The 21609-nt window shown below is 42.7% G+C and overlaps 1 protein-coding gene across 1 annotated transcript in view; it reads right to left on the bottom strand.

Annotated features, from left to right (window-relative positions):
- Positions 1-1380: 1380 nt before the first annotated feature.
- The window catches only part of COLEC11 (collectin subfamily member 11), a 39838-nt gene continuing 19609 nt past the window's right edge, over positions 1381-21609 (bottom strand). Inside the window, exons 2-6 of the mRNA XM_077293040.1 lie at positions 19131-19202; positions 9250-9321; positions 9042-9095; positions 8535-8630; positions 1381-1864 (exon numbers count right to left, since the gene is read on the bottom strand). Coding sequence (XP_077149155.1) covers positions 1473-1864; positions 8535-8630; positions 9042-9095; positions 9250-9321; positions 19131-19202 — 686 coding nt within the window. The 3' untranslated portion in view covers positions 1381-1472. The remainder of the gene's footprint in view (positions 1865-8534; positions 8631-9041; positions 9096-9249; positions 9322-19130; positions 19203-21609) is intronic.

Below are 21609 nucleotides of genomic sequence, written 5' to 3'. Positions count from 1 at the left end.
TTCCCATCTTTTTTCCTGAACCATGTAATGCATCATTGCTCCTGCGGAGGTGCTGTAGAAGAATTGAACGTTTACTGCCATATTCCACCGGAGATTACAGGTGATCCCTGGAGCTCATAGCAATAGTACTCCCAGGTCAACAGCTTAGTTTTAAGGTTTAGTTCTCACAAGAAGGGGTGGTTTAGAGCAAGAAAAATCCCTAATAACAAGAAAGGATAAGTGTAGAGCCTATCCAAATGTAAAACCCTTGGTCTCCTCATATAAAGTTGTTAGTTTTGAGTACAATAAAATTTACATAGAGGGGGACCTTTGTAAAAATGGGCTACAACTGTGTGCTTTCATATGTTATTATAGCAATTGTCTGAGATTAGGAAAAAAGGCTAGGCTTGCTCCTCTTGTTCAGAGAATAGGGCAGGTACAGCCCTTGTACAAGAGTGGTGAAGGTTCTGTAACTATTTTCTCTAATCTCAAACACCTGCTATAAAAAAGGTTCTCCACATGAATTTATCTAATTAATCCAATTAATATTTCCAGTGATGGGGAATGGCCCCTTTAGAGTTGACAAGTTGGTAACTATATACTGTATATGCTGCCAAACAACACAGTCTTTTCAACTGGGTTGTTATGCAGCAAGTCCCTAGCAACCATTTTATCATTCTGGCTCAAATATTTAAATGAAAACAAAATAGCCCCATAAATTAACAAACTGAGAGCAATACAGGGGCACTAAGAATTGAACCAAGTCGTTCTCTGTGCCTATTACACATCACAGAAAAAGAGAGGCCATACTTCTCAATTACTGGCCACAATACGAATATAGACGTTGGGGCCTGTCTGTATCTTGCCATATATTGCCATTGTATTGGGAAGTATGGCCTCTTTTTTTTGTAATATGCTTAGACTTGATGTTATTGTGAATTATTTCCTGCCATACTAAAGTGGTTGCTTAAGAATGTAATAAAATGTCTCCCGTCACGTAATTCATATGGCAGCTCATCCTAGTCATGTGTCAGGATGGTCTGCAGTATGTAGACGCTCACGAGATCTGTGCCTCAATTGACAGAGGAGCTGTATTGTAAACCCGCATACCTCTATGAGCCGGAGAGAAGAGCTGTGACAGGAGAAGAAATAAATCTTCTCCTCGGCTGACAGAGCACAAAAAATGTTATTCTCAACTCTTTATCCTCTGTGTTCAGTTAATCAAGGATAGGATGTATTTCTTCTAATGTCACACCCCTTCTACTTGGCTCTCGGAGGTATGTGTCTTCTGATAATGCTCCTTTGTCATTGAGACACAGGTCTCGGGAACTGTGTTTCATCAGACTGCAGCCCATCCTGACATGTAACTAGAATTTGCTGCCATTTGAATTACATGACAGAGGCCATGTTATTATTTTCTTGGGAGACTCTTTTACCCATAAGTGCATAACTGGCTGCAGAACCTCATGGTTATTAAATACATGAGGAAACATTTACACATGCTCTTTATCAAACTCACAAATGAAATACATAGTTATGAGACAGGAGACATCATTCCATCCTCCCGAGGACACCATTTCGGCACAGTCCTCCTCATCGTATGCGTTATTTGGTTCTCCTTGCCGCCATTTGTTAAAGGTCTGCATCGGCGAGCGGTCAGAATACACATAGTAACCTTCCTTCTCCAGGTCATTGATTCCAATGAACACTCTGCTGAGGCCAGCCTGGTTGATGTAAGAAGCAATCAGACTATTTGTGGTCTCGTCTTTGGGCATGCTGAGCGTTCCTCCTCTTCCTTGGCAATAGGCTTGGGCCTCCGTATATTTCTTCTCTTCTTTCACCAGTAAGTAAATCTTAGTATCTGTCTCTCGCACTCCAGCAACAACTGCGGGGGAGGGCAGTGCTGAAAAGTGAGCACTCGTATTTCGATAACAGGCTTAATGTACAATTCAGCAGTTATGTACATAGAAAACTAGAAATATATATGTCTTTTTCTTTTGATTTTCGCACCACTTTTATTTTGGGCAATATTTTTAACAAATGGAAGCTACTGTTCAGCCCCTTTCAGCAGTTTAGATAAGAAATATAATATAAGATAAATATTATAAAGGGACATGCAAATTACCAGAAATGCAGCTGGCGTGTTGTAACATGCGGGATGCAACACAATGACGTTCACTTTTCATGCAGCACTGTGATACTACATGCTTTGGCCGTGTGACATATCCCACATGGTAGTCCCATCCATACTCTTCCTATTGTATTTATTTTACATTTTATTTAAATTTCAAATATTTTCATGTATTTTTTCACTACTGGGGCACAGGCTTCAAGACAAAGTGATTTTTTTGTGCTACCTGCTGTCTCCATATCCAATCTAATGGATATACCTTATTAGATAGTCAGTACATACACACGTGGTCAAAATTGTTGGTACCCCTCGTTTAATGACAGAAAAACCCACAGTGGTCACAGAAATAACTTGAATTTCACAAAAGTAATAATAAATAAAAGATCTATGAAAATGAACAAATGAAAGTCAGACATTGCTTTACATCCATGCTTCCACAGAATTTAAAAAAAAATAAAACTCATGAAATAGGCCTGGACAGAAATGACGGTACCCTTAACTTAATTTTGTTGCATAACCTGTTGAGGCAATCACTGCAATAAAACGATTCCTGTAACTGTCAATGAGACTTCTGCACCTCTCGACAGGTATTTTGGCCCACTCCTCAAGAGCAAACTGCTCCAGTTTTCTCGTGTTTGAAGGGTGCCTTTGCATCTCTTTCCAAAGATGCTCAATAGAATTTACATCAGGGCTCATAGAAGGCCACTTCAGAATAGTCCAATGTTTTCCACTTAGCCATTCTTGGGTGCTTTTAGCTGTGTGTTTTGGGTCATTATCCTGTTGCAAGACCCATGAGCTGTGACTGAGACCAAGCTTTCTGACACTTGGCAGCACATTTCTCTCTAGAATCCCTTGATAGTCTTGAGATTTCATTGTACCCTGCACAGATTCTAGACACCCTGTGCCAGATGCAGCAAAGCAGCCCAAGAACATAACAGAGCCTCCTCCATGTTTCATGGTAGGGACAGTGTTCTTTTCTTGATATGCTTCATTTTTCCATCTGTGAACATAGAGCTGATGTGCCTTGCCAAAAAGTTCCATTTTTGTCTCATCTGTCCATAAGACATTCTCCCAGAAGCTTTATGGCTTGTCAACATGTAGTTTGGCAAATTCCAGTCTGGCTTTTTTATGATTTTTTTTCAACAATGGTGTCCTCCTTGGTCGTCTCCCATGAAGTCCACTTTGGCTCATACAATGACAGATGATGCGATCTGACACTGATGTTCCTTGAGCTTGAAGTTCACCTTTAATCTGTTTAGAAGTTTTTCTGGGCTCTTTTGTTACCATTCGTATTATCCGCCTCTTTGATTTGTCATCAATTTTCCTCCTGCGGCCACTTCCAGGGAGGTTGGCTACAGTCCCATGGATCTTACATTTCTGAATAATATGTGCAATTGTAGTCACAGGAACATCAAGCTGCTTGGAGATGGTCTTATAACTTTTACCTTTAACATGTTTGTCTATAATTTTCTTTCTTATCTCCTGAGACAACTCTTTCCTTTGCTTCCTCTGGTCCGTGTTGCGTGTGATACACACCATGTCACCAAACAGCACAGTGAGTATATGTAGCCCTATATACAGGCCGCTCACTAGTTCCAAGATTGTAGACACCTGTGATGATAGTTAGTGGACACACCGCGATTTAACATGTCCCTTTTGTCACATTATTTTCAGGGATACCATCATTTCTGTCCAGGCCTATTTCATGAGTTTCATTTTTTTTTAAATTCTGTGGAAGCATATTTGAAAAGCAATGTCTGACTTTCATTTGTTTATTTTCATAGATTTTTTATTTATTATTACTTTTGTCAAATTCAAGTTATTTCTTTGACTATTGTGAGTTTTTCTGTCATTAAACGAGGGGTACCAACAATTTTGACCACGTGTGTACATAGACATCCCTCTTAGCCCGCTGTGCAATGGGAATCCCTTTGATGTCATTAGAAATCTCACAGGGTTCCATAAAATTGGACAGAATACACAAACGGCATTTAAAGGGAACCTGCCACCCCCCTCAGGCGTTTGTAACTAAAAGAGCCACCTTATGCAGCACAAATGCTGCATTCTGACAAGGTGGCTCTTTTAGTTATGATGCCTGCACACGCTGAAATAAACGTTTATAAAATGTGCCCCCTCATACCCTGAAATCGCCAGGGAGGCGGGTCTTTCCTTCCTAATCAGACGCAGCACAGCCGTCACTCCGGGCCTGTGGGCGCCGGGCGCCGCCTCCTCTTGCTGTATTATCGTCCCCGGCGCTGTAAGTACAAAGAGCAGCACAACTGCGCACGCCCGAAAAAAAAACTTAATGCGCAGGCGCCGGAGACGATAATGCCACCTTGTCAGAATGCAGCATTTGTGCTGCACAAGGTGGCTCTTTTAGTTACAAACGCCTGAGAGGGGTGACAGGTTCCCTTTAAAATGACCACAATATTCAGGATTTTAATGAAAAAAATATTTTTTTCAGTTCCTCAGTATCAAGAGTACATAATGCCACAAAAAAGAACAATAATTCAATTTTCAATTTTATATTATAATTTCTGCCTTGTATAGACAGAAAAAACTATTTTAAAAAAAGGTATAAATACATTATAACCTCACTATAAGGCTGTGTGCACACGTTGCGTTTTTTTCGCGTTTTTTCGTTATAAAAACTGCATACATTATGCATCCCATCATTTAGAATGCATTCCGCAAATTTTGTGCACATGATGCGTTTTTTTTCTCGAAAAAAACCGCATCGCGGTAAAAAACGCAGCATGTTCATTAATTTTGCAGATTTTTTGCGGATTTCCCACTATATCATTGCATTGGGAAATCTCCGGAAAAAACGCAAAAAATCCGCAAAACAAACGTGCAAAAAAACGCATGCGGATTTCTTGCAGAAAATGTCTGGCTTTGCTCAGACAATTTCTGCAAGAAATCCTGAACGTGTGCACATAGCCTTAGAGTGAGCTTTGGCGTTTACCTCAGAGAGATCCATTGAAATTGTGCTCTTAAACTCCTCCTAGTGGAGACTACAGGTGGTTACAGTTTAGAGAGGACCTGTCACTGGGTCAAAAGTAGTCAATATTTACTCTCATTTTATTCCCATTGCTCTCCCGCGTAATCAGATTTTTGTTTTGTTTTGTCATGATTCCAGAGATATAGGCCTTTTTGGGGGGGTGTCTTTAGGCAGCTTTTTATTAATAACCTGTGAGTCATGCCCCCTTAGTAAAGATCATAGTAAGTAACACTAAATAAAGACGCTCTGGAACCGTATGGTGGATGAAAAAAACCAAATCTGAATACTAAGGAGAACAGTGTGAATGAAGTAAGAACAGAAACTGGCCACTTTTTTCTTAAAGGAATTGTCTATCCTTAGGCTACAAGCCTGCAGTCACAATATGTGCACACTGTGAGGATTTTCCAGTGCCAGTATTTTCAGTGGGAGGTTATGCTATATGCATGCTTATGGCCAGGGCCGACGTTAGGGTCAGGCAGACCAGGCAGCTGCCTAGGGCCCAGCTCCTCCAGGGGCCCCCAGCAAGTGGCGTGCCGCTAATAACGGCACACTACATGGCAGCTATGGGGCCAATGAGTAGATGCCGATACAGTTGAAAGCAGTGATGGAGGAAAGAGCATCACATGACACTCTTCCCATCATCCCCTGCGCCTCTGACTCATCGTGTGCCAGCAGGGGAGCTGAGATGCTCTGCAGAGTGCAGAAGCCAGAGCAGGGGGGAACAAGGAGGAGATGTAAGAATTGTGTGTGTGTGTCTGCTGCACTATACTGTGTGTGGGGGGACTGCACTACACTGTGTGTGGGGGGCTGCATTATACTATGTATGTGGGGGGCTGCACTATACTGTGTGTGGGGGCTGCACTATACTGTGTGGTGGGACTGCACTATACTGTGTGGGAGGGCTGTACTATATTGTGAATGTGGGGGCTGCACTATACTGCGTGTGGGGGACTGCACAATACTGTGAGTGAAGGGGCTGCATTATACTGGGGTGGAGGGTTGCATTTTACTGTGTGTGGGGGCTGCATCATACTGTGTGTGGGGGGTCATTATACTATGAGGGGGCTGCATTTTACTATGAAGGAGCTGCATTATACTCTATGTGGGGGACTGCATTATACTCTGAGGGGGCTGCATTATACTATGAATGAGCTGCATTATACTGTATGTGGGGGCTGCGCTATACTGTATTTGTGTGTGTCTGGGGGGGCTGAATTATACGGTGCGTGGGGGGCTGCATTATACTGTGTGTCGGGGGCTGTATTATACCGTGTGTCAGGGGCTGCATTATACTCTGAGAGGGCTGCATTATACTATGAGAGGGCTGCATTATACTTTGATGGGGCTGCATTATACTGTGTGTGTGTGTGTGTGTGTGGGGCTGCATTATCCTCTGAGGGGGTTGCATTTTACTGTGTGGGGGCTGCATTATATTCTTGGGGGCTGCATTATACTGTGTGTGTGGGGGGGGGGCTGCATTATACTATGAGGGGGCTGCATTTTACTATGAAGGGGCTGCATTATACTGTATGTGGGGGACTGCATTATACTCTGAGGGGGCTGCATTATACTATGAATGAGCTGCATTATACTGTATATGGGGGCTGCACTATACTGTGTTTGCGTGTGTCTGTGGGGGGCTGAATTATACTGTGCATGGGGGGCTGCATTATACTGTGTGTCGGGGCTGTATTATACTGTGAGTCAGGGGCTGCATTATACTCTGAGAGGGCTGCATTATACTATGAGGGGGCTGCATTATACTTTGATGGGGCTGCATTATACTGTGTGTGTGTGTGGGGCTGCATTATCCTCTGAGGGGGTTGCATTTTACTGTGTGGGGGCTGCATTATAATCTTGGGGGCTGCATTATACTGTGTGTGTGTGGGGGGGCTGCATTATACTATGAGGGGGCTGCATTTTACTATGAAGGGGCTGCATTATACTGTATGTGGGGGACTGCATTATACTCTGAGGGGGCTGCATTATACTATGAATGAGCTGCATTATACTGTATATGGGGGCTGCACTATACTGTGTTTGCGTGTGTCTGTGGGGGGCTGAATTATACTGTGCATGGGGGGCTGCATTATACTGTGTGTCGGGGCTGTATTATACTGTGAGTCAGGGGCTGCATTATCCTCTGAGGGGGTTGCATTATACTGTGTGTGGGGGGCTGCATTATACTGTGTATGGGGGGCTGCATTATACTGTGTATGTGGGGCTGCATTATACTGTGTGTGGCGTGGGGAGGCTGCATTATACTGTGTGTGGGGGGGTGCATTATACTCTGAAGGGGCTGCATTATACTCTGAGGGGACTACATTATACTCTATGAGAGGACTACATTATACTCTATGAGGGAGCTACATTATGCTCTGAGGGAACTACATTATACTCAGAGAGGTTGCAGTATACTCTGAAGGGGGCTGCATTATACTCTGTGGGGGCTGCATTATACTATAAGTACTATATGGGACCTACATTATACTGTATCGAGGACTATCTGAACTCATCATTCTTTCTCAGCCGGTGTAAGGAGGCCGGGAAACAAGCGTTGAATGACTTCAATATTGTCGATCGCGCTCGTTTAGCGACCTGAACTCAGCGGATATAAATACAACAGAAATGTTTCTGTGTGATGGTGCAATATGTGAGCATTTGGGGCCCCACTTTAAACTTTTGTCCAGGGCCCTACTTTGTCTAAAACCATCCCTGCTTATGGCCACATTTCGACTAGATTGTGTCCGACCTCACTCAATACACTTGCATTGACTGAGGTTGCGCACATCTAGTCGGCACGTAACCACATGTATGCAAATCACGTGGTCTCGTGCCCATCGCTTCCGGCACCAGAGAATCTTCACTAGAGATGAGCGAACAACACACAGGCTCTCCATGCATGTGTTGTGACTGTCACACAGCCGCGACACATGCAGCTGCAGTGCCGGACACCCGATTATCAGGAGCACTCCGGGTACCCAGGTTCCCGCTGCAGCTTCTTCAGTAAGCACTTTAGCTTGCCGAATAAGGAGGGAGCCGACAATGTTCGCTCATGTCTAATCTTCACATCGGTCAGTGTGCGCGATGTGAGGATTCACAGGTCTGCAATCACCTAGAGCGACTGCAGGCTTGTAGCATAAGGCTGGACAACCCCTTTAATATCTGTATGGAGGATTTGGAGCTTTCTATCATCTTAAAAAGACATTATAATAGGAAGTGGAGATTCACATGTATTTTAGCAACTACTTTTCTTTGGATAATTGGTAACCCTATTTGGAAAGAACTCCAACTTTCCAGAACTTTAATGACCTTGTGTTAATGATAGTCTCTCATTATTGTATTAGAGGTCTTATTTTTTTTCCAGAATTGGGAGAGGGGGGATTTTAAATACATTTGTGAAGAGAATAATGTGACACATACCATTTTTGACAAACTTCAACTCTGTGGTCAGCTGTGTCACCAGGATGTCCATCTCACCCACAGCTTTTCTCAGTTGTCCACATTCACATGGAATCCCTATAACAGCATATGAACATATCCAATACATCAATCGGGTGAGGCACGATGAACGGACCTAACAATTAATGAAGTGCAACACAGGACAGTCAAACTGGTGAAGCATTAGGAATATAGTCTTGAGGGTAAACCAGAGTTTTAAAACCTGTGTTTTACAATTTTGTGACCTAGTGTCTCAAGATGAGATTCAGTGTGCCCCTGTTAAGATGCTATCAACTTTTACTAATATAAGGATATAACAAGTTGCCCATCAGGCCAAAGTCTTTCCAAATTTCATATTACTTTATATACATAGAACCCTCTTCTGATTGATTACCGTACCATTTATTTTTTTCTGGAGAGGTTGTCATATTATTTTGGAAAGTAGGCCACAAATGATTGGTCATTTGTGATGTAGAAATGGAAATATACCTGGTTCTCCATTGGCACCTTGAGGACCCATATTACCAATGTCGCCCTTCTCACCTAATATGAAAAAGTAATATCAATTAATTTTGTGCTATTTAGAATTAATTCAGTGACTTACTGCATGTTAGAAAAACCTAAGAACCCAACGACAAACATGTCAGTTGTAATGAAAGCTAAGTCATACCAGATATACAAATCACAGGCTAAATACCTTTAGAACCAATAGGGCCGATCTTCCCATGACGTCCTATGCCTCCTTTTACTCCTTTGTCGCCCATCTCACCTGGAAAACAAGACCATATGTCCCATTCATTTTGATTAAAACTCCACTTTGCCGTTCATATGATGAGTCTAAGTGCCTTTCCCAATAAGGTTTTGAAAATCTCCCCATGGAGAAAATAGAAGAGACGTGTCACTTCTTTGAGGTGGATTTCATGTGGACTCTGTCAAGTCAAAGGGCTGCAACAAACCTTGAACACACTTGAAAATAAAAATAAAATAATATAAAAATAACAAAAAAAAACAGCAATTCCTGAAGTGGATTCCTCTTAAAATAACATTTGGATTTTTCTGCCTCCAAAAAATATCACTAATCATTTTAGGATCTCAATAATACAGGTAACATTCTGTCCCCAACCCATATTTAACTAAATGGGTTATCCAGGTTCTTTTTTGTTAGTTTTTAAGCCCGTTGAAAAAAATCAACACAGGCAAGGAGTTGCAACTACCTGACTCTTGTACCCGACGCCGGGCTCAGAGTGGTCACTGACAGCTCCTGCTGGTGATTCAGCTGATCCACATCAACAGAGCAGCTCTTCCTCTTCCGGGTGCTCTGTCAACGGTACGTGACTGTTGTCGACATGCTGATTGAGAGCCGGCTCACCACAGTTAGGGAGGTAGAAGCCCACTGTCAATCATCAGGACTTCGGCAGGCACGCCCCATCAACAGAGCAGAGCAGATGTGAAGCTACTGCTCTGTCGGCGTGATGTCAGTGGAAGCCGCTGAATCACTGGCAGGAACGGTCTGTGAACACTCTGTGCTGACAGAGATCGATGCCAGGCACAACAAGCAGGTAGTTTGCAGCTAACTTCCTGGATGTTCTTCGGCCCATAGTGAAAAAATAATCCTGGCTACACCCTTTACCGGGATATCTTTACTTTGGAGATGTAAGATGGGTGAAAATTATTGAGTTTGGAAATTTCAAATTTGGAAACTCTCATTCTGGCAAAGATGCAGAGCCATAAAGGCCAAGTTTTAGCAGCTTTGTCACGACTGCAAGGAGAACATAAAACATAACATCCTCTCATGTACTGACTTGGGCTGCATTGACCAGAAACCACAAACTTTTATCTTTGAAAAAATGACACTGAAAACCAAAGATGGGTTAAGTGGGTTGGCCACAACTTTTATTTAACCAAAAAACACAATAAATACATTGCCAAAAAAACCATTCACAGTCCATGCTCATTTTTATTATTTATATTGTTCCTTTAGAGTTTAGACCAACGAATTTACAAAGGCCAACCGCTACTGTACAGCGGCCTTGCAAATAAACCTTAATGGGCATGGACGAGAACCGCCATGCTGTGACAACTAACACCACCACTCCCAAAAACCACAATCTCACAGGTAACTGGTCAAATAGCGATTGGCGCCTCTGCCACTCTTATCAACCTCATCGTTTTCTCGCACAGTTTATTAACCCCAACGGGCCTACAAACTCCCTCATAGTCCTAGGCCCTCTCCTTATACAGTTCAGGGCCCTCTACTCTAATTATCAAATCTCATGTTAAATTTATGTAAAGGAAAGTTTTTGAAAAAAAAAATATTTTAAACTGGAGCTACCTAAAGTGATGTGAGATAACAAGACAGTGACACAAATATGTCCAATTATCCAAACCTGAAGAATGTTTGGCTGAAAGTCGCATTTGACTTTGCCATCATTTACATAATAGGTGCAAAAATGGTGCAGAAGTTCTGCAACATCAAAAACTAAACAAAAGCTCATCATGGGAAAGTTGCCTTAAACGCGGGCATGCAGCTAGGTCAAACACTGTTTGAGGAAAAAAAAAATTGGACATGTACACGGCCCATTGAATAACATGAGGACGACTGCTATCTGTCAAAAAGACAGATAACACTTTTCCGATTATTAGGGTTATTATTATTATTATTTATTGTTATAGCGCCATTTATTCCATGGCGCTTTATATGTGAGGAGGGGTATACATAATAAAAACAAGTACAATAATCTTAAACAATACAAGTCATAACTGGTACAGGAGGAGAGAGGACCCTGCCCGCGAAGGCTCACAATCTACAAAGGGTTGTGTGCTTGAGCCCTTAGAACGAAAGTGGTAGCTACGAAAATCTTAAATTTACTTTTATCTGTAATTGAGTTCATCAGATCATGCACGTAGCACTGTCCCTCACCTCTCGTATGTATGTTTGTGTGTATGTATGTATGTGTGCATATGTGTGTATATGTGTATGTATGTGTGTGTATTTATGTGTGTCTGTGTGTGCATATGTGGGTATATGTGTGTATATATGTGTGTCTGTGTGTGCATATGTGGGTATGTATGTATGCATGTGTATACTGTATGTATGTGTGTCTGTGTGCATGTGTGTGTATGTGTGTGTGTGCATAAGTGTGTATGTATTTATGTATGTATGTATGCATGTGTATATATGTGTGTATGTATGTGTGTCTGTGTGTATGTATGCATGTGTGTGTATATACAGTTAGTCTAATGCTAAACGCAGGGTGCACCCTGCGTTTAGCATTAGATTCAGTGGTCTAGCCCTGTGTTCCAGGGCATTCTTCTACAGGGTTGCACACACTTACCAGAGTGGTGCCATAAGTTATACTTCCTACCGGTTTGGGCCACCATGGATTGGGAGGCCAGGGAGGCGGCATGGCGGGTCAAATCTTCCAGTGTTTTCGAGATGGCTGGGGCTTCTGCACCCCAAGTGGACAGTGACTTTTCAGCATTATGTTCAGACCTAACCAGGGCCCATAAGACTGGTGTGAGGCTCTGGTGGAATATGCGCAGTTTAGAAGAGCATGTCAAGTCTGGTTTTATTCCGAGAGGTCTTCGGTTGTCTATTTTTCCCGCTTGGGAACCTTCAGACACCTTTAAACAAACTTGGGAGCAGGGACTCACACGGTGCTCAGGCATCTTGATTAATTTATTATTAGAGCATGATAAAGCGTTATTCACAGTAACAAAAGATTCTATTAAAGAACTAGAATCCAAATTAACCAGCTTTGATGAAAGCTCTGTTATGACCTTTAAAGGCAAATTGAAGGAGACTCTTGATAAATATGAGATTGACATTACACAACGTAAAAGAGCCAAATTTCAAAGGGACAAAACGGACTTTGAACAAGGTAGGGCATACAAATGGAGACATTCGGGCAATGCACGCAGACCAAATTCCTATAAGGGTAGTTCTCACCCTTCCTCCATGGCCACAAGGCCTTCATACAGGGAAGAGAGTTCCAGCGATTTTTTATCTTCCGCCGGAAGCGAGGTCGATCACGGACCAGACGAGGGAGAAAACACAAGAAATGTAACAAAACGGTTCTCACGACACAGGGGGTACACATCTCCCCATCGCCACAAGTATCCCACCAGGCGGAAGTAGGTGATATGGAGGCAGGTCATCAGGAGGTGTCGGGGCACACGTCTGCCTCGAATACATTACAGGTTATAAATCTTTCTAACCATGTCCTTACACCTGCAGAACTATCTGTGCTCCAAAAAGGACTGTCTTTTGTACCCACACATGCCACAGATAAATTTACTCTCATCAAAGATCTATATTTGTTTTGCAGGAAGTTAACATTTCAAGTCATGTATAGGAGACCCGACATTATGCAGACGATACCCAGTGATGAACGTCAAACCTTTCAGGATTTGGTGGAACTTCTTGAGGAAAACGAGCCCAGTTCGAGCAGCAGGAGGTTTCCAAATAGAAACAAATCTCTCAAAACCCCATCCTTCTCCTTGGTACCAGCCATAAAAATATTCTTTGAGGTCGTCAGGAGAGACATCATGGCCATGCCTATTCGGGTAAGTGGACCAGCTAATTTAAACATGGATGAAAGACGCGCCCTCAATGCCCTACAGAACAATGGGGATTTCACCATCAAGGAGGCAGATAAGGGGGGCAATGTGGTTTTGTGGTCAGTTCAACTTTATGAAACTGAAGCCAAACGACAGCTGAGCAATACACAATACTATCAGAAGCTCCCCTCTGACCCCACTTCCATTTTTCTTCGCAAATATGACCAACTACTTGGTAGGGCACTACAGTATGGCATTATCTCTCCACAGGAGAAACGATATCTTTGGGTGGACAATCCCGTTACGGCAACATTTTATATGTTGCCGAAAATTCATAAGGATAAGGTCAGACCTCCCGGCAGACCCATCGTGTCAAGTGTGGGCAGTATGTGTGAGAAGGCAGGCGAGTATTTGGATTTTTTTCTGCAACCTATCGCCTCATCCCTTCCTTCATTTATTCGTGATTCCTCACACTTCATCAGCATGGGTAGCCAGGTGACACTTCCAAATGATAACAATTTTTTATTTGTAACCTGTGATGTGGAATCACTCTACTCGAATATTGGACACCTGGACGGGATAAAGGCTTTAACACACTTTTTGGACAAAAAGACATCCATGGATAGAGATCATGACTCATTTCTCCTTGACCTTATGTCCTTTGTACTCCATCATAATTTTTTCCTTTTTGACAGAGTCTATTACCTTCAGCGATCGGGCGTGGCGATGGGCGCGAAGTGTGCACCAGCCTACGCCAACATCTTTTTAGGCTGGTGGGAGGAGTTATTTGTTTATCCCTCCCCTCTATTCGTCGCCCACGTCCACGCCTGGTACCGCTTTATAGACGATGTCTTCATCATCTGGAAGGGTACTAAAGAGGAATGTGTTACTTTTTTTAATGATTTAAATTCTAATTCCGTCAACATTTTTCTCACATTTTCCATTTCTACCAGGGATACCACCTTCTTGGATCTCAAGGTATTTCCACATGAACAACGTTTGGCTACTGATCTCTTCAGAAAACCTACGTCCACAAATTCGCTCCTAGATTTTTCCAGCTTTCACCCCTGGCACACAAAGGTGGGTGTCCCAACGGGACAATTCTTACGTATAAGACGGAATTGTACCCTTGACACTGATTTTTCAACCCAGGCTCGGGAGCTTTCGGACCAGTTCCGACATAGGGGCTACCCTAGACAAGTCATCTCTACAGCCTACCAGAGGGCGAAGGCACAGGATCAGAGGTCGCTTTTATCCTCGAAGAGACAAAATCAGGAGAGTCAGACTAGGTTCATCACCGATTTTAACAACAATTGGAAACAGGTCAGTGACATTCTGACCAGGCACTGGCAGATCCTCCGAACAGATATACATACCTCGGAGGTTACCAGTAATAGACCGCTCCTCACGGCCCGACGGGCACCAAACCTTAGGGACATCCTGACTCGAAGTCACTTTAAGAGACCCACGTATAAACTTAATAGAGGTATCACTTTGAGAGGCTCGTTTCCATGTGGGGACTGTAACATCTGTCCCCACATGGCACCCACTCGTGACCTCTTTGTGCATCCCACCTTGCTGACTAGACACCCCCTTAAGTTTTACATCAATTGTAAATCTAGGGATGTGGTCTATGCCCTGATCTGCTCCTGTAGGATGATATATGTTGGGCAAACCACTCAGGAGCTCAGGAAGCGTGCTCAAAAACACATCTCCACTATACATTTGGCAGCTTCAGATCAAAGAAAGGGCAAGACCCTTACCCCAGTGGCTGAACACTTTCTGGCCAAACATGGGGGTTCTTCGGCCAATTTGAAGGTGGTGGGCCTACAGAAATTGATTCCAAACGAGAGAGGGGGTAATAAAAGCAGGCTCCTTCTCCAAATAGAGTCTAAGTGGATTTTTAGGCTGCACACAGTGACCCCGGTAGGTTTGAATGAGGAACTCCTCTTTACGGGGTTCTTGGGACAGTAGTTTCATCTTTATGTAGTTGCAGTGGGTATGTCAGTGGGCATTCTTATTTTGATTTATCCGTGACTCTAAAGGTATGGTTCATACTTTTTTATGGATGTTTATTCCCTCCTTTTTCCTTCTAGCTTTTGTTTGGGTCATCTACTGCTGACAGCTGCCTTATGGGATTTCATCATCAATATATAGGCAACTTTGGTTATGTTTATCATCTACCGGAATTCAGGCTGCTTGGGACATTCGGTCAGCATGGACCAAGGATAGTTTAAGGAACCCTGGTCATTGGACTCAGTTTATGCAATACGGGATGCCTGCTGCAATTCTGTTCAGATCACGTCATCTATATTACCGTCTGCATTTGTTGGGCTATTGGATTCCTCCTATACATGACTGTTGGAACTTCACTCCGATTATGGATATTTTCTGCGTCCTAGGAGTCTTAATCTTATGGGAGTACCTATAAAGGACATCTCTATTCTACGCCATTTAATAGAAGACTATAGATCGGACGAAGATCTATTGCCGTGGATATATACAGGAGACACCTTTTGGAGCTCATATTTTGAGCTTCTTTAGCAGTATAATGTCTTCAAATATACTTTATTATACTCTACTGCTTCAATTATACGTTTGTATGTGTCCTTTGATAATTTATTTTCTTTTCAGGTTTTACTCCTCTATATAATGGTTATTTTTCATGTTCTATTATCATCACTATATTCACCACCTGTTGTAGCGGGCCCTTATCTGGGCATGCCCATATTTAACATCTTCTTTCCATCTTCAACCTCTATGGGACAGGTGGTACACATTTCTCTGTCATACCTTTCTATTCCGGCATTAAGCCGGTTCCATTACGGCTCAGCTATTAGGACGCACGCGCAGTGTGGCTCGGACGCTGAGCCGCATCTGCGCAGGCGCTGGCTTTGTCCTACGGAGGCCTCCGTATACTCTCCTTCCGCCCTACTTGTGGCTGCGCTCTTATCCCGCCTCTCTCCTGCTACCCCATGGTATGGCACACCGGTATGTTATTTCATGCACTTAACATTCTATTTATATGTAGGTTGCACACCACATACCCCACTTCTCCTGACGAAGCCGCTGCGGCGGCGATACGCGTGGGGTTTTGTCTTCTCCACCCCCTCCTGACCACTTATTGGCCATTCATGGCATGTGGCCTTGCAGCTATAGCTCTATCTTTCGACCCTTTGACTTATATGCACTATGACTCTGGCATAGATAGGTATCAGCATTGACGGCGCATCAGCCATATAGGTTTCCCTGCAGGGAACCTTGCTTTATTCATTAGGGTTATTCCCTTAAGCAGGACATACTCCTTTATGGTGCATTTGCCACTTACCGTATCATCAGCGGGTAACGTATTCTGAGTTTTACATGGAATGTTATACATCTGGTGTGCACATAATCGCATTATATACTGCTTGTATCTTACATATGCTTGGTCCTAACTGCATACGTTACTGTGTTTATATTTAGATTGGTCGGTGGCTATATACTATATATACTGCTGTTTACATATCAGGACATAATGGGGTGTTTTACACATGGTTGTAATTTTAGATGTTTTTAACGTTGTTTGTGTGGTGTTCAATAAGCTTTCTTTGATATTTTTTGGTATATGGTTGTGCAGGCCTCTTTTAGTCCATTCTTTTTTTCTTTGCTTTGTGTGTATATACAGTTAGGTCCATATATATTTGGACAGAGACAACATTTTTCTAATTTTGGTTATAGACATTACCACAATGAATTTTAACCAAAACAATTCAGATGCAGTTGAAGTTCAGACTTTCAGCTTTCATTTGAGGGTATCCACATTAAAATTGGATGAAGGGTTAAGGAGTTTCAGCTCCTTAACATGTGCCACCCTGTTTTTAAAGGGACTAAAAGTAATTGGACAGATTCAATAATTTTAAATGAAATGTTCATTTTTAATACTTGGTTGAAAACCCTTTGTTGGCAATGACTGCCTGAAGTCTTGAACTCTTGGACATCACCAGACGCTGTGTTTCCTCCTTTTTGATGCTCTGCCAGGCCTTCACTGCGGTGGTTTTCAGTTGTTGTTTGTTTGTGGGCCTTTCTGTCTGAAGTTTAGTCTTTAACAAGTGAAATGCATGCTCAATTGGGTTGAGATCAGGTGACTGACTTGGCCATTCAAGAATATTCCACTTCTTTGCTTTAATTAACTCCTGGGTTGCTTTGGCTTTATGTTTTGGGTCATTGTCCATCTGTAGTATGAAACAACGACCAATCAGTTTTGCTGCATTTGGCTGGATCTGAGCACACAGTATGTCTCTGAATACCTCAGAATTCATTCGGCTGCTTCTGTCCTGTGTCACATCATCAATAAACACTAGTGACCCAGTGCCACTGGCAGCCATGCATGCCCAAGCCATCACACTGCCTCCACCATGTTTTACAGATGATGTGGTATGCTTTGGATCATGAGCTGTACCACGCCTTCGCCATACTTTTCTCTTGCCATCATTCTGGTAGAGGTTGATCTTTGTTTCATCTGTCCAAAGAATGTTCTTCCAGAACTGTGCTGGCTTTTTTAGATGTTTTTTAGCAAAGTCCAGTCTAGCCTTTTTATTCTTGATGCTTATGAGTGGCTTGCACCGTGCAGTGAACCCCCTGTATTTACTTTCATGCAGTCTTCTCTTTATGGTAGATTTGGATATTGATACGCCGACCTCCTGGAGAGTGTTCTTCACTTGGTTGGCTGTTGTGAAGGGGTTTCTCTTCACCATGGAGATTATTCTGCGATCATCCACCACTGTTGTCTTCCGTGGGCGCCCAGGTCTTTTTGCATTGTTGAGTTCACCAGTGCTTTCTTTCTTTCTCAGGATGTACCAAACTGTAGATTTTGCCACTCCTAATATTGTAGCAATTTCTCGGATGGGTTTTTTCTGTTTTCGCAGCTTAAGGATGGTTTGCTTCACCTGCATGGAGAGCTCCTTTGACCGCATGTTTACTTCACAGCAAAACCTTCCAAATGCAAGCACCACACCTCAAATCAACTCCAGGCCTTTTATCTGCTTAATTAAGAATGACATAACGAAGGGATTGCCCACATCTGTCCATGAAACAGCCTTGGAGTCAATTGTCCAATTACTTTTGGTCCCTTTAAAAACAGGGTGGCACATGTTAAGTAGCTGAAACTCCTTAACCCTTCATCCAATTTTAATGTGGATACCCTCAAATGAAAGCTGAAAGTCTGAACTTCAACTGCATCTGAATTGTTTTGTTTAAAATTCATTGTGGTAATGTCCATAACCAAAATTAGAAAAATGTTGTCTCTGTCCAAATATATATGGACCTAACTGTATATAGTTTGTGTGTGTGCATGTGTATATGTATGTGTGTCTGTGTGTGTGTATTTATGTGTGTGTGTGTGTGTACATGTGTATGTACAGTGGGGCAAAAAAGTATTTAGTCAGTCAGCAATAGTGCAAGTTCCACCACTTAAAAGATGAGAGGCGTCTGTAATTTACATCATAGGTAGACCTCAACTATGGGAGACAAACTGAGAAAAAAAAATCCAGAAAATCACATTGTCTGTTTTTTTATCATACTTTTTTGCCCCACTGTATGTGTGTCTGTGTGTGTGTGTGTGCATAAGTGTGTATGTATGTATGTATGCATGTGTATATATGTGTGTGTATGTATGTGTGTCTGTGTGTATGTATATATGTGTGTATATATATGAACACATATTATACACATACTATATATACACTCACAGGTATTATATGTGCACACTGCCATTTGACACTAACTTCCTACCTCCATAGGAAGCAGTGGTCACACATTATTCCCTTTTAATCAACATGTCCAATGTGCATCATACAGAATTATGATGAACTGTTGAATGTGAATATTTTTACTGCAATTTTTGCTAGAAAAAAAAAATTTCTAACAAGTCTGTCATTATATTATTTAAAAACTATATTTAAAAAAAAACTTTAGTAACACTCTCAGGACTAATGATAAAACTATGAATGTAGCAAATATTCAGGAAGACATTAGTACCTTTTTCTCCCGGTGGGCCAACCCTTCCTGGTCTCCCCGGTGCTCCTTTCTCTCCTTTTTCGCCAATATCACCTACAAATATACCGTAATTCAGTATCAGTGAAATGTTCCCAATTTTCAGACTGCTCTTTTATAGAGTACATGTAACTGTAGGAGGAAAACAACAGCGGCACTAATTGATTTGCTTCAATAGTGTCAATCTCGTCTCATACAAGACCATTAATGGGACTGTCTTATGTACCGGTATTTAATTTTAGTTATTTTGTTTGAGATTTACAAATACTGTCTAATGTTTAAGACAGCAAAATCTTAGTTTAGACTAGGATAAGTCTTAGGCCACGTTCACATGTTGAGTATTTGGTCAGTATTTTACCTCAGTATTTGCAATCCAAAACCAGGAGTGGGTGATATATACAGAAGTGGAGACGTCTTTCTATTATACTTTTCCTCCGATTGTTCCTCTCCTGATTTTGGCTTACAATTGCTGAGGTAAAATACTGACCAAATACTGAACGTGTGAACATGGCCTTAAAAGAACTGTCATGAAAATGTTTCCCTCTCAAACCATTTATCTGAGCACATACTGTAGATTTTAAGATGGTGAGGTAATACACATCTTTATGTTGGCACTTTGTATTTTCATTACTGAGGAATTGCAGCTTTAATCCATATGCAAATGAGTATGAAAGTGTGTTGAGCATGACAAAGGACTTCCAGACCCCCCAGCTCTATCCCTCACCAAGCACCACCCTGTTATACTTGTCTGACACCTTGCTGGCTCTGTGACTTCATCTGGCTGTGAAGGAAATCTCATACAAATGCCATTCTTTGTATAATGGCCTTCAAACTGAGGGCACAGGTATCTGCATTTTTCTGCTCATGCACCACCCACAAGATTTCCTTCTAAGAAGTCAGGATTGTCTTGTATTTTAAAAAGGGTTCTTTTCTATTTTACCTTATACCAGTATAGGGCCATATACAAGGGTGGGAGAACATATACCAGAATAGGGAACATATAAAAGGATGGGTTACATATATCAGGATGGAGGGGCCATATACCAGGATGGAAGGGCCATATACCAGGATAGAAGGGCCATATACCAGGATGGAAGGGCCATATACCAGGATGGAAGGGCCATATACCAGGATGAAAGGGCCATATACCAGAATGGGGAACATATAAAAGGATGGGTGACATATACCAGGATGGAGGGACATATACCAGGATGGAGTGACATATACTAGGATGGGGGGACATAAACCAGGATGGAGGGACATAGACAAGGATGAAGGGCCATATACCAGGATGGAAGGGCCATATACCAGGATGGAAGGGCCATATACCAGGATGGAGGGCCATATACCAGGATGGAAGGGCCATATACCAGGATGGAAGGGCCATATACCAGGATGGAAGGGCCATATACCAGAATGGGGAACATATAAAAGGATGGGTGACATATACCAGGAAGGAGGGACATATACCAGGATGGAGGGACATATACCAGGATGGAGGGACATATACTAGGATGGGGGGACATAAACCAGGATGGAGGGACATACACAAGGATGGAGGGCCATATACCAGGATGGAAGGGCCATATACCAGGATGGAACGGCCATATACCAGGATAGAAGGGCCATATACCAGGATAGAAGGGCCATATACCAGGATGGAAGGGCCATATACCAGGATGGAGGGCCATATACCAGGATGGAGGAACATATACCAGGATAGAGGAACATATACTAGGATGGAGGGACATATACCGTGATGGAGGGGCCATATACCAGGATGGAGGGCCATATACCAGGATGGAAGGGCCATATACTAGGATGGAAGGGCCATATACCAGGATGGAGGGCTATATACCAGGATGGAAGAGCCATATACCAGGATGGAAGGGCCATATACCAGGATGGAAGGGCCATATACCAGGATGGAGGGCCATATACCAGGATGGAGGAACATATACCAGGATGGAGGAACATATACTAGGATGGAGGGACATATACCGTGATGGAGGGGCCATATACCAGGATGGAGGGCCATATACCAGGATGGAAGGGCCATATACCAGGATGGAAGGGCCATATACCAGGATGGAGGGCCATATACCAGGATGGAGGAACATATACCAGGATGGAGGAACATATACTAGGATGGAGGGACATATACCGTGATGGAGGGGCCATATACCAGGATGGAGGGCCATATACCAGGATGGAAGGGCCATATACCAGGATGGAAGGGCCATATACCAGGATGGAAGGGCCATATACCAGGATAGAAGGGCCGTATACCAGGATGGAAGGGCCATATACCAGGATGGAGGGCCATATACCAGGATGGAGGAACATATACCAGGATGGAGGAACATATACTAGGATGGAGGGACATATACCGTGATGGAGGGGCCATATACCAGGATGGAGGGCCATATACCAGGATGGAAGGGCCATATACCAGGATGGAAGG

This window comes from Ranitomeya variabilis, chromosome 2 (assembly GCF_051348905.1).
Source record: "Ranitomeya variabilis isolate aRanVar5 chromosome 2, aRanVar5.hap1, whole genome shotgun sequence".
In the NCBI taxonomy this organism is placed as follows: domain Eukaryota; kingdom Metazoa; phylum Chordata; class Amphibia; order Anura; family Dendrobatidae; genus Ranitomeya; species Ranitomeya variabilis.
This window is presented reverse-complemented; position numbering and strand designations above follow the sequence as displayed.